Source organism: Ornithorhynchus anatinus, chromosome 3 (assembly GCF_004115215.2).
Source record: "Ornithorhynchus anatinus isolate Pmale09 chromosome 3, mOrnAna1.pri.v4, whole genome shotgun sequence".
In the NCBI taxonomy this organism is placed as follows: domain Eukaryota; kingdom Metazoa; phylum Chordata; class Mammalia; order Monotremata; family Ornithorhynchidae; genus Ornithorhynchus; species Ornithorhynchus anatinus.
The window spans coordinates 43391224-43404100 of record NC_041730.1 but is presented as its reverse complement, the minus strand read 5'-3'; the positions used below and the strand labels follow the sequence as shown (position 1 = coordinate 43404100).

At 56.8% G+C, this 12877-nt stretch overlaps 1 protein-coding gene across 4 annotated transcripts in view; it reads right to left on the bottom strand.

The window, feature by feature from the left end:
• Nucleotides 1–12877, bottom strand: part of PAX6 (paired box 6) — a 33921-nt gene that overhangs the window by 16124 nt on the left and 4920 nt on the right. For 2 of the 4 annotated variants that reach the window (XM_039911470.1, XM_029058951.2), the window contains exons 1-5: nucleotides 9735–9918; nucleotides 9395–9578; nucleotides 4961–5037; nucleotides 4455–4509; nucleotides 625–755 (exon numbers count right to left, since the gene is read on the bottom strand). In XM_039911470.1, the coding sequence (XP_039767404.1) occupies nucleotides 625–755; nucleotides 4455–4464 (141 nt within the window). In that variant the 5' untranslated portion in view covers nucleotides 4465–4509; nucleotides 4961–5037; nucleotides 9395–9578; nucleotides 9735–9918. Of the gene's footprint in view, nucleotides 1–624; nucleotides 756–4454; nucleotides 4510–4960; nucleotides 5038–9394; nucleotides 9919–12877 lie in introns of those variants that run through there. The other 2 variants (XM_039911471.1, XM_029058947.2) reach the window with 2 other exon arrangements.

The following is a 12877-nucleotide window of genomic DNA, read 5'->3' as shown; positions in this document are numbered from 1 at the left end:
AATTTTGTGCCGACTTCTCCATACCTTTTAAGCTGGGGCGGGTGGGGGCTTTGAAGGGAAAGGGGTGCAGACAATTAAGCTGAAAATATACCGCAGTTCTCTTCCTAAAAATTGTGAGCCACTATGTTCGTGGGACCCAAAAAATACATAAATAAATCAATAAGAACTAAAAAAAAAAAAAGGCGTTTGCCTCTCGTTTTTTTTTTTTCCCAAACAACAAGTAACGTCAAATGCTTCAAAAAGACTCATGAAATCCGAAGTCAATATGAGGGGAAGAGGGGAAACAAATTATGCCGGTTCGTATCATTCCGTTTATTACAGCCTCTCACTGTAATGAGAATGAATGCCTCGTCCACATGAAAGTAAACAAAAGTAAAAAAAAAGGGGGGGATGAGGAAAAAAGATAAAGCAGATGAGTCGTTGAAATGCGGCAGGACCCAGGTTGAGGAGGTGGAGAGGGTGGGGGAGGGAAAGGGGAAGGCGGGAGGGGTGGGGAGGGGTGGGATGGGATGGGGTGGGGTGGGGGGGGGGCGTCCGCAATTAAAGCTTTTGCAGAAAGAGATGAAGAGAGCGCTTTGGGGAGAGTGGGGGGAAGCGAGTGGGGCGGCGCCGCTGGAGCTTCACCTGCAGGATTCGGGAGATGTCGCACGGCCGGGCTCCGCTGTGGGCAAGCTCCACTATCTTCTGGCGAGTGGAATCCGGCAGCGGCCGCCCGTTGACAAACACACCGCCGAGCTGATTTACTCCGCTGTGACCTACATGAAAGAAACAGAGGGAGAGAGAAAAGGAGCGAGAGAGAGAGGAGAAGGAAGGACAGAAGCGAGACGGAGAGCAAGAGGGAAAGAGAGAAAGGGGGGGAAAAAAAGAGACAAGAACAATAGCAACCTCAGCTACCTGCGGATTCGTGACAACCTCAACGATCAGGTTGCAATTATCGATCAAAAAGAACAACAAAATGCATCGCTAATGCGCATCCAATGGCAAAGCCCCAACTCGCTCGGTTCGCGGGGAAACAATCCTATTTAGCAGAGGGCTAAATCGGAGGGGCTTTCAGTCCACGACGGTCAGAGACGGGCAAACGCAGTCACACATACACACCAACACACACACACACACACAAATTTCAAACCCACAAAAGCGCATCCAACGCGATCTATTGTTAGAGCAATTGTTCTCAGCATTCCACTTCCCAATCCCAACTCCGCAAATTCCCTCCACGCCACCCGCGAGGACTGAAGTTATTGGAATTCGGAGAACGATCAGGAAAAGGCGACCCTGGCAGCTGCTCCAGGTTCCCTGCTCCAAACTACGGAACTGACTCGACCAGGATCGAATAATATCCCACCTCCTCCTTCGAAACCGGAGTCGAAAGAGAGAGAAAGAAGGAGGAGGGAAGTGGAAACGCACTTTCTCCGAGCGACATCCTTTCCAAATCCTGGACAGCCAAATCGCGTGGCCACCAGCGGCCGACCTAGGTTTCGGCTACTGCGTCGCAGCAGGGGCGAAGGATCAGATCCCAGCCCTGTCCAGTCGGGGAGGGGGGAGGCTTTTTCCTCCGGCTCCTCGCTCCCCCTGGAAGGTACGTGAACCCAGCTGGAAGGACCCAGAAGCTCCTCTCCTGGACCGGGGCTACGACGGCCATCGGGCTACGAGTCTCCCGAAAGCGAAGGAGAAAACACGAAAACCAAAAACCCGGAAGAAAAATGAAAACAACGACAGAAGGATACCCGTCCCCTCGAACCTCTCTCCCACACCCCCGTAGGCCCTCCAACTTCGCTCACTGATGTTGGAAAAGCGGGGGCCGAACTAGCATTTCTCTACAACCCCCCCACCAACACACACACACACACACACCTCCCCACTAAAACTCGCAGGGCTTCACCAAAGCAACGAGCAGATGCCGGTCGTTTAACTTGCTTAAAATGTCCAACCTGCTGCCCCGACTTCGCAGAAAACCCTTCCCAGAAGGTCGACGCTGCCCCGTCCCTCTCCTCTCCTCTTCTCTCTTCTCCTCTCCTCGGAGCCTGCTGATAAATTGACTCCAGGAGCCCGTGCTCCTTAGCAATAAATAAGCTCCAAATATAGAAGAGGGGGGAAAATATGATGAGCCCCTCTGACATTTGTCTTTAAAATAAAACTAGCTGCACGTCAAGTTTGAGCTTAATTTCTGGAAATGGGCGGAAGTCGCTCCGGATCATGCATGGAAGGCTAATTGAAAAGATCAGTCGGAGCTCTTGTGGCAGACATGTCACTTTGTGACAGTGCTCCGCTCCTGGAAATTGCATCGTCACGACAAATGGTACCATGATAGAACGACCCTTTCCGTCCCTATTTGGCTATCACTCAGAGGAGATGGGCCGGCCCCGGCGCGGCCCGCAGCCCCGGGGCCCGGGACGGTCAGCGCCGAGGGGCGGCCGGGCTCCGCATCACTCGATGCGAAGTGACATCCAGTTTGGGGCGGGGGGGGGGGGGAGGGCGATGCGGCGTCCGGTGGGCCTTGGCTCAGCCCCTGCACTAGTGTTTTCCGAGCACGGCGGTGCGGGGCGGGGGATGCCGCGTCGCAGCTCCCCTCTGCCTTCCCCAGCTCTTTTCCCCTTCCCCTCCCCAGACGGACAGGCCCTTCGCGGGACCGAACCCCCGTTTTCCTCCCTTCATTCATTCGATCGTATTTATTGAGCGCTTACTAGGGGCAGGCCACTGTACTAAGCGCTTGGAATGTGCAATTCGGCAACAGATAGTGACAAGCCCTGCCCGACCACGGGCTCACAGTCTAAACGGGGGAAATAGACAGCAAAGCAAAACAGAACAAAACAAAACAGGCGGTCCAAACGCACACCCTCACACACATACACACGGAGTCGTGTGTCCCCCGAAAGTTATTTCCTCTCCCCTACTATGGGACAGAAAAGGAGGGAGAAGGGAGCCGGGGAGAGAGGCGGGCCGGAAACAATCTCCATTTCTCGTCTTCCCATCACTGGGTCGGGCAAGGGCGGGCGCCCCAATTTGGGGGACCCTCCAGGCCCTGCCCGTTCCTCCATCTCGGGCGCGGAGGGAAGAGAGGAAGGAAAAAGCTGGGAAGTCGGGGCAACGCAGCCCAACCCAGCCCAGCCCAAATTTCTCCGAGAAGGTTAAAGCTTAATCGTTCCTCCCCCAGCCCCGCCCCGAGTCCCCGGAGAAGGCCCCGCGCTCGCCCCGGGCCAGTGATTAGGCCTCTGAGTCCCAGGGTGAAGCGCCTAATAGAAAGACATATGGTGGCAACCTGGCCGAGGGACGTTCCGGGACCGGTCAGTCGCCCGAGGGGTCCAGGGGCCTCGAGGCCGAGGGCAGTCTGGAAGAGCGGGGATCCTTCCCCGGGGGCTCGGCTTCCCCCAGCAACTTTATCCCCGCCGCCGGTCGATGCCGGGGACACCTGAGTCTCTTGACTCCGGCCTTTCGCTTCCCTCTGGGCCTTCCAGGGGGACCGACGGGGACTGGGGCCGCCTGGGACCGCCTGGGGCCGGGGCTGCGGGCCAACGACGCTGCCAAGGCCTTGGGAGAGGCTGTCAGGCCTGGAAGCCGCCCTCGGCCTCGCTAATTCCAAATCCCTTCACCCGGGGCCCGGCCCCGCCACCCCTGGTTCCCCAACCATCTCCCAGGACCCAGGACGCTTCTCCGCGGCCCGGGCCCTACCTGCATTCGGATGGCTGGGGAGAAGGTGGAGATGGAGAGGGAGAAAAGCCCAGGGCCGGAGGCTTGTGGAGAAGGCTGCTCTCCCCCCTCACTCCCCGACCCCTTCCGCCGCTCAAGATAGGGGGAAAATGAGGGTCGCCGTTCCCCCTTTTGTCCCCCAAGCTCAGAGGGGTCCCCCCGGCCTGCCCTCCGCACTCCTGCTGGCTGAGACCACCACCCTACCCACTAGCGGGGGGGGGGGGGTGGTGTCCCCCTACCCCAGTTAGGGTGGGACTGTAGAGCCGTCTTCACTTTCCCTTCCTCCTAGGGTAGGACCACCGCCTCCCTTTTCCTCTCACTGACCCCAGCTGGCTCCAGTCGACTCTGGGAGGTTGGGGAGGAGCTGCCCCGCAAGAGACACATCCAGGGTGGGTGTAAGTTTATGGGGGGGGGGGTCCCCCTCTCTCTGCCCCTAGCCGTCATCCTCACGGCTCAGCCGCTGAAGGGTAGGGGTCACCCTCCGGGCAGAGGAACCAAAAGCTGGGGGTGGAAAGGGGGCGCGAAGGGGAAGGGGCGGAGGAGGGGAACAGGAAAGAGGTGTTGGAAGTTTGGTATTGGACTAGAGCGAACTAGTTTCGGCTCTCTGCAAACCCGAGGCAAACCCTTGAGTCTTCTTCCACCTTAGAGACCACTCGCAGAAAGAGCCCGGCGCCCCTAGGGCCCTGACCCCAGGCCAAGACTTGGATCATCTCCCTGCCCACAACCAGTCCCCCGGGCCACGGAAGGAAAAGACAAGAATCACTTACTGTTCTGCATGATGTCTCAAAGCAGCGGGATCCCACGTGGCTCGGTTATAGGGCTCTATTAGCAATAAAACAAGCGTTAATCAGAGGCGGGGGGTTTGGGAGGGGGAGATGGCGCTCAGGCGGGCAAGAGTTATGTGCGAGAAATAGAATGCTCTCTCTGCTTTGCGTTGAAAAATATGCACGCGTTATAACGATTCAGTGGTCCAGCGAGGAGTGCGTTCCGGCTGGTAAATACAAAGATTTACTTTTCCCAGCTCCAAATGAAGTCAACCCATCTTCTCGCTCCTCTTCCTTTCCCTGTCCCTCCACGTGTTTAGCCCCGTAATCGGTGGGGCTGTGGACTTAGATTTTTCCGTTCCATATTACATTTCCTTTAAACGCCCGCTGGCAGATGCGAGGCTCTCCTAAGTTACGGTTTCTTGAGTTATTTTTTGTTTTGATTTCTTTTCGAAACAAAATTACCCCGCTCCCTTCGCCCCCCCCCCCCCCCCCCCCCGCAAACTTGCCTGATATCTGGGTTGGCTGTCCTCTCCTACAATTTAAGGACTCACACATCTGCGCGTCGCTAGTTAGCGTCTTCCCTCTAGGACAAAGCGGGGAAAAAAGTATATCAGAATGGAGCTCCGGAGTGACATTGCTGCCGGGTCCCGGAGCCCCACCTCCTAAGTGAGAGAGGGAGAGAGAGGGGAGGGAGGGAGAGAGAGAGAGGGGGAGAGAGACAGAGAGAGAGGGAGAGCGAGACAGAGAGACAGAGAGAGAGAAAGAGAGAAAGAGAGAGAAAGCAGGGCCTGGGTTCACTCTTCACACAGGTCAAACAACAGCTAAACTCCAAATCCAGCCTTCATCTCTTTCTCCTGAATCTCCTTAGTCCTCTCCCCTCCACCGCCAGAGACCCAAGGCCGCCGCCGCGTCCTCTGTTCTTCTTGCCTGACTTTGCAGAAGAGTTGGAGACGGTAACACTTTGGAGAGTGCACAAGGAGAAAACACCAGGAATTTGGAGAAAGCGGCGTGGAGGAAGAGGAGGAGGAGGAGGAGAAAAAAAGGAAGAGGAGGAAAAGGAAGAGGAGGAGGAAGAGGAGGGAAAGAAAGAGGTTGAGAAAGAAGAAGAGAAGGATAAGGAGGAGGAAGTCGAGGAGAAGGAAGAAGAGGGGGAGGAGGGCGACAAGGAGGAGGTGGGCGATACCTGTTTGCCTGCTGAAGGGGGTGGCCGGGGAACGTTGTTCGGGGGTGTCGAGGAGGTGAAGGGGTGTGGGTGGAGAGTGGGGGGTGCCAGCAGTTCCTCCTGCCCCTGGGGCTCGCCACCCCCGCCGGCCTGCCCTGGCACAGGACACCCCCTCCTCGTCGATCCCTCTCCCCTCTCCCCTCCGCCCCTCCCCTCCCCCCTCCCCCACCCTTCTGGGACTTTTTAAGTGGCGTTCCCAACTTTTTCCCCCAAACTCCACTTATTGTGATTAACTTCTTTTTTGGTCTTTAGATCTTCCCCTTCTTCACTGTACTGTGACACACGCTGTCTACCTCGCCTCAGTGCTTTAAAAAGTAACAACCGGAGGGGGTGAGAGCTGGTCAACAAAGCCTACAGACGGCGAACAATGACTCCTATTCTCCTGCTCTACCCAAACCCAAAGAGCCAAAACCCAGTCCCCCTAACCAGCGACACAGCTTCCAACTAAACGTACCAACAACCCTCCAACTCACAAAGAGAACAGAAAGAACCTTCTCTCCCTATTAGTGGAGCCGCGACCCAGCGGTTGTGTCCGACAGCCCCTCTCCCCCCGCTCCCCGCCCACCCCCGACCTCTGTCTTTCCTTTAAAAAAAAATCAAAGATTCTTGCGAGAAAATAGAAAAGTAATTTCTCGTTATAAATATCTGGAGGTAATTGTGTTACTGGTGTGAGTTGTTAAGGGCTGTAAAAAGATACAACAGCTCCGTGGGACGCTCAATTGGAAAGAGACCATTACAATAAAGAGCTCATTCAGGAGGTTTGCTAAAAAGAGAGGAGGTAAAATAATGAAATCGTAGCAGCTTTCATTTTCTCCTTAAAAAAAAAAAACAACTCACACTAAAATGCTTATTCTCCTGCTTTTGCGGCGGTAATGAATATTAATTTTCTACTTGCTTCCTAAATGCGGAGAATTCAAAGAGGTCCGTTTTCTATTTAGAGGGATCTGGGGTCTCATTTATTGAGTAGCTCTTCGGCCTCTTAAATCCATAAAAATAAGCATCCAGCAAGCACTTTCTCGCCGCATGCAGACCGGGCCTGGTAAATATTTACTGCTCCGGAGAAGTACCTGATTAGCTCCAGAGCCTCTCGGCCCGGTGCTTCAATGGAGACGCCTCCCCGACTCCTTCTGCTTCGACACCGCGTCCATCCATTATCCCTTTAATACACTGAACACGTCTGCACGGACACACACCGGACAGACACGAAACCCCCTTCCTCCCGGAAGAATTTGCTCAAATCTTTTTTTTTTTCCTCTCCCGGCACATAGAAGTGGGGGAGGGAAGTGAGGTGGCGGGGAGAGATGAGGGGAGTTTAGAAAAGACAATCCTCCAAAGCTGAGATCAAACTTCTTCCAACTCCTGGCCGTAGCATACTCTGCACACTCCCGGGCAAAAATCACTCCCCACCCCCATCTGCAACACACAGCACACAACACACAAACACACACACGCACAGAGGAGCGCGCGGGCCGATGTCGTAGCTTGTTTATTAATATCTCCGTAAGACTCAGTGGAAGCAATCGGGCACTTTTCGAAAGAACTAGGGAGCTGGGAGGCGAAGATCTCTGGCTCTTTCCTCCCTTCGTTCCTCCCTTCCTGCCATTTTCTCTCTTTTAGTCCATGCCCTAAATGATCATCAGCATTTAATTTAACAGAAGTAATCACCACCCAAAGCGGGGGATCGCGGGGAGGGAAGGGATGAGGGGAGGGGGAGAAAGAGCAGCCCCCCTCCAGAAGCCGCTAGGTCCCGTAAAACCCCGGACGGCACACAGGAATCAGCACTTTTATCCTGCCTGTTTCCTCCTCCCGATCTCTCGAACATCTTCCCCACTTCTGCAAATCTGCCCAAGGGAAGACAGAGAGACCCAGGCATCCGACTACAGGTCCCAGGCCCCTTGAAAAAGTCTCAACGCCATCGCCGCCGCCTCTGTCTCCCGTCCCTTCTCTCTCCCCAGGCCAGGCCTAGTTGGAAAATTGCTCTTAGAATCTCAAAATCTTGATTTAAACTCATCCCTCCGAGCGGGGAAGAGATGTATTTCCGCCCCCTACCGAAACGTAATTAGCTATTAAGATGACGAAGTTTTACCTTTCCGGGACAAACAAGACAAAGATGAAGAAATAAAAACCAAACCGCTCTATTTTGCCTTCGGACATTCGCAAAGGTCACCGACCATTAAAAAGAAAAAGAATTAACGTCAAAGGCAACAACTGGCAGTCAAGCCCTTCGCTCCCCCTTTAGATTTCCCCTTTTTTTGTTTTGTTTTGTTTTGCTTTGTTTTCCCTCGCCCAGAAATATTTCCGCGCAAAAATTGGAGGTGGATGGGGGGCAGATTTAAAATAAAAAATGAGAGAACGCAACAGGGTTGACTTTGTTTTTAAACTTTCTACGACTTTGGAGTGGTTCTTCCCGGCTCCAAAGTGAGAGAGTTGGCATGGGGCGAGCCCTCCCCGCCCCCTGGCCCGAGCCCCCCGGTCCCACCCCCACCCCCCACCCCGATTCTGTGGGCCTCAAAGCGGGGTTGGGCGGTGCTCGGGAGCCACCGCACGTTCCGCACAGCCCAGAGGCCGCAACTTTCTAACTTTGCCGAGGCCCTTTCCTCCGAAGGGCCTCGGGGAAGCGCTCGGCCGTGTCCCCGAGGAGCTGGACCGGACAGGACCGGCCCTGGATGAGGGGGGGAATCGATGGAGTTCAGGTGCCTGGGAGAGGCCTAGCAAGAAAAAGCCCGGGGCCTTTTTCCTTCTCTCTCGGATTTAGTTTGGCTCTCAAAATCTCCAGGGGCTCCGGCGGCCGGAAACTTGTGCTAGGGTCCGGGGAGAGGGTGGGCGACCAAGGGGGCGACCAAGTGATTCTGGGCCCCGGAGGGGGCGGGATGCGGGGCTGAGGGAGGGGGCCGGAGAGGCTCGGGGGAGGACAAGGACCGACCATCGTCCATCCGGACCTGTCCCTGTCCCCAGCGGCCCCGCAGGCTCCCTCGCCTTCCTCCTCGGCTCCTGTCCTCCCTCCTCCTCCTCCCCCGGAGCTCCTCCCCAGCCAGGGCTGCTTCGGGAAAGGGGGAGGGGGCGGAGGGTCCCCTTTATGCCTTTCCCGGGGCTTCTCCTCGGCGATGCACAAAGCCAGCGGCCGCGTTATGGGCCGCCCAGGATCTCCCTCGGCTCGGGCCTCGGCTCCGGCTCTCGCTCGCCCGCCCGCTCGCCCGCTCGCCCCTCGGGCCTGGGGAGGTCCAGGCGGGCGGGGAAACCACGGAGACCTGAACTGGGGTCGGGCCGTTTGGGGGTTCTCTCCCCGGGGGGTGGGGCGCCTGGACCGGAGCCGTCTCCCAGGTGACCCCCATCTCCCCCCGACCGGTCCAGAGCGGGCCACAGAAGCGCGGGGCTAGGAGCCGCTTCCTTGGGGTCGTCCGAGCTGCTCCGTTTAGGAGCCCCGGGTTCCTAATCCCAAACCTAATCCTAATCCCAATCAGCCTCGGTGGCTTTTTCTAGAGGACACTGCTTTCACCGAAAGCAGAAAGTTTGAGTTCCTGGATGGAAACTTCCCACGGACAAGCTGCCTCAGTAGTCACAGAAGTTGTGGGGGGTGGGGGGCGAAGGGAGATGAGGGGCGGGGGAGAGGGAGAGAGAGGTCCGGGATGGGGCGGGGGGAGGGGGCCAGAGAAGAGAGACCTGTCTAAATATTAAAATGAAAATGAAGGCAGAAGAAAGAAGAAACGAATAGACTCACCTTTACGAGGCATCCTGTCTCGTTGTCAAAGCTCCTGTCAATAGTTTTTTTTTTTTCCTCTCTCTCTTTTTCTCTTCTAAGAGCTCCCTGATTTGAAGTGACGGTGTGTTTTAAAGGAGTTTCCAGCGAAAGAGTTTTCTCCACGTAAGCTGCCGGCTGGGATGCGTGAGAGATTCTCGGATCCCTGGGAAGGCGACAGAGATTGACAATAAAATGGTCTGTCACTGACTGGCGAGGGATGATAGAGCGAGCGTGTGTGTGTGTGTGTGTGTATGCGTGTGTGAAAGAGAGGGAGACAGAGAGAGAAAGGGAGGCAGAGAGGGAAAGGAGGGCAGCACACCTATAGTGATTGGTGATGGTGCAAGTGTATTCATGCATGTGTGCCGGCTCTCCGCCTCGCCTGCCCCTGCTCTTCACTGGCCCATTAGCACAGCCTGACCTCTGTCATCATCCTCCAGGAAAACACTTCCTCCTGCGCCTTAACCAGAGCGGGAAATGAGGCCGAGCCACGGTTCGCTTTTCAAATCCACTAATCACTCCGCAACATGCAAATGTTGGGCTCTCCCCCACACAAAATATTGCTTTATGCAAAGCAGCGCCTGGGCCTCGCGGCTGCCGATTGGATGCGCCCGGCCTCCGCCTGGCGCAATTGGCCCATCCGTTTGAATATGAATACACTTGTTTGCGGCTCCGCCGGTGGGTTTTACTCTTCTCGGGAGCGACCTCCCCCCACTCTCCCTCTCTCCCTCCCTCTCTTCCCTCTTTCCCTCCCTCTCTCCTTTCCTTCTCTCCCTCCCTCTCCGTCCCTCTGTCTCCCCTCCACCTCCTTCTCTCCCTCTCTCTCCATCTCTCCCCCTCCCTCTCTCTTCCCCTCTCCTCTCTCCCTTCCTCCCCCTCTCCATCCCTCTCTCCTTTTCCTTCTCTCTCCCTCTCCATCCCTCTCTCCTTTTCCTTCTCTCTCCCTCTCCAACCCTCTCTCCTTTTCCTTCTCTCTCCCTCTCCATCCCTCTCTCCTTTTCCTGCTCTCTCTCTCTCCCTCCTTCTCTCCCTCCCTTTCCCTCCCTCTTCCTCCGTCTCCCCCCCCCCCCCCGCCCAGCCCATCCCTTCTCTCCTTCCTTCCTCTGCGCTCCGAGGGAGCGGTAGGCCAGTCCCTGAACCTGCAGCCCCACCCCCCACCCTCTTCCTCCTCTGGAAAACTTGGACCCGACGGGAAGAGGCTGCCGGGCTGGCGAATCCCTTCCTTTCCCCCCACGGCGGCCCGGGACAAGGCCGCACAGTGGGGCCGCAGGAGGGACGTTTCCCGGCCCCAGAGGGGGCCGGTCCTTTCCCACGTCCCCGGGAATGGACAGGGCGAGCCTAGGGCGGTCGAAGATGGGGGAGGCAGGGCAACTCTCGAAGCCCACCTGGAGGAGGGGGAAGAGGAGAGGACCAGACCATTTGTCATCAACAGTTGGCGCGCTCACAATGGAGGTCGGGGCAGGGCAGGGCAGAGCCGGGCAGAGCAGGACAGGGCAGAGCACCCTCAAGTGCGAAAGTCCCCAAGTGGTCGGAGGGAGAGGGAGGGCGCTGGGGCCGGTGGGCGATGCCTGCCGCCCACCCCTCCTCCTCCTTCCCCAGGACGGGCCTTCCCCCTCCCCTCCCCCGCACCCTGGGCCGCCTCGGCCCTTTTCTTCTCTGGGCGGCAGCCGCCGGGCCGAGCGGGGCCGAGCCGGGGCTGGAGAGGGCCGAGTAAACAGGCCATTTACTTTGTGTATTGAGGGCTCTTGTGAAAAGCCCTGAAGAGTCCTCACCAACTTCTCCCACGTGCCATTTGTTGACTAAGTGCGGCGGGTTTTTTTTTTTCTCTTTCCAGACACCCGAGAGGAGGGGAGAGGGGATGAGAGGGCAACGAGAAAGAGGAGGCGGGAGGGGGTGGGCTTCGCCAATGGGAGCCAGGGAGGGTTTGGAAGAGGATGCCCGGTGTGTGGGACTGCGCCCACCTGTGTGTCACTGTTGGTGCATCCGTGTGGGTGTACATATGTGTGTATGTGAAAGCGTTCCCCTGTTCTTGTGGACGAATATATGTGTGTTGGCTGGAACGGTCACTGCGTATACGCACGTCTCCGTGAGTTACAGCGAGGTGTGAGAATGCGTATTATCCTTGAGTACGTTTCTATTTGTATACGTACTCTCTGTGAGTATCAGTGAGGTGTGAGAATGCGTATTAACACTGTTCGGGTACGTTTGTATTTGTATACGTACTCTCTGTGAGTATCAGTGAGGTGTGAGACTGCATATTAACACTGGGTACGTTTGTATTTGTATACGTACTCTCTGTGAGTATCAGTGAGGTGTGAGAATGCATATTAACACTGGGTACGTTTGTATTTGTATACGTACTCTCTGTGAGTATCGGTGAGCTGTGAGAATGCTTATTGACATCGAGTACGTTTGTATCTGTATATGTACCAGTATGCGTGTCAGAGTGTAGATGAGCGTGTTCTTCGGTCATTGTGTGTTTGAGTGTGGGTTAGGGTGGGTAGAGAATGTTCCCTTGGGTATATCGGTGTCAGTTTGGCGTGCACCTGTGCCTGAGGGAGTGTAGGTGTCAGTGTGCAAACAGGTCTCGGTCAACGGGTGTGTTAGGGTGGGCACTTGTATCTCCCGAGCGTGTGTGTGTGTGTTTGTGTGTATCTCTGGGTGTTTGGCCACCCGCGGCTCCGGTCCTTGACGCTGAGCGCTTCACCGAGGCGGTGCCCCTTCAGCGGCTGCCAGCTAAACCCGGGAGTAAAGTAAGTAAATGACTTTTCCGTTCTGACCACACACCAGAAGTCATTTTGTTGAATGCCGGACGATTAGGACACACCTCAGTACACTCCAAAGCAACCCCTCCGAGCCGGCATTTAAGGTGACGCGGGAGAGTCGGCCTCGGCCCCGGTCCTGGCCCGGCCGGAGGGTCGACGCCCTCTCAGTCCCCGAAAGCCGGGGAGCGGGGCGGTGGGGGGTCGTTGGGGCAAGGGTCGGGGTGGGGTGGGTTGAGGCCCCTCGGGGTTAGGGAGGAGGGAAGGAGGGGGAAGGGAGGAGAAGAAGGAGATGAAGCCGTCGCCGGGTACACTTGACTTCTCTTGACATGTGATAAGTGCTAAAAGTCAAAACTCATCAATAAAGTCTCCCGGCCCTGAATGCGCCCTGACAGGCAGCGCCGCCGCCGGGACAATGGGGAGACAAACGAGGCCGCCGGGGATGGTCGGAGTCTGGGGGGGCCTGGGAGAGAGGAGCCAGGGTCCTCAATGCCCAGTCCGGCCCGGTTCGGCTCGGCCCGGCCCGTCTCAGGTCCTGCAGCACGGAGGGACCGAGGCCTGGCCCCCGGGAGCAGGGAGAGACACGTTTCTCTGGTTTTGGGGGGGCGCGGGGCAGGGGAAGGAGGCCAGGTCGAAGGGCCCGGAGGCCGGGGAGAGGCTTGGGGGGGAGGCCGGTGGTCCAGGCTGCCAGCACTGCCCGGGG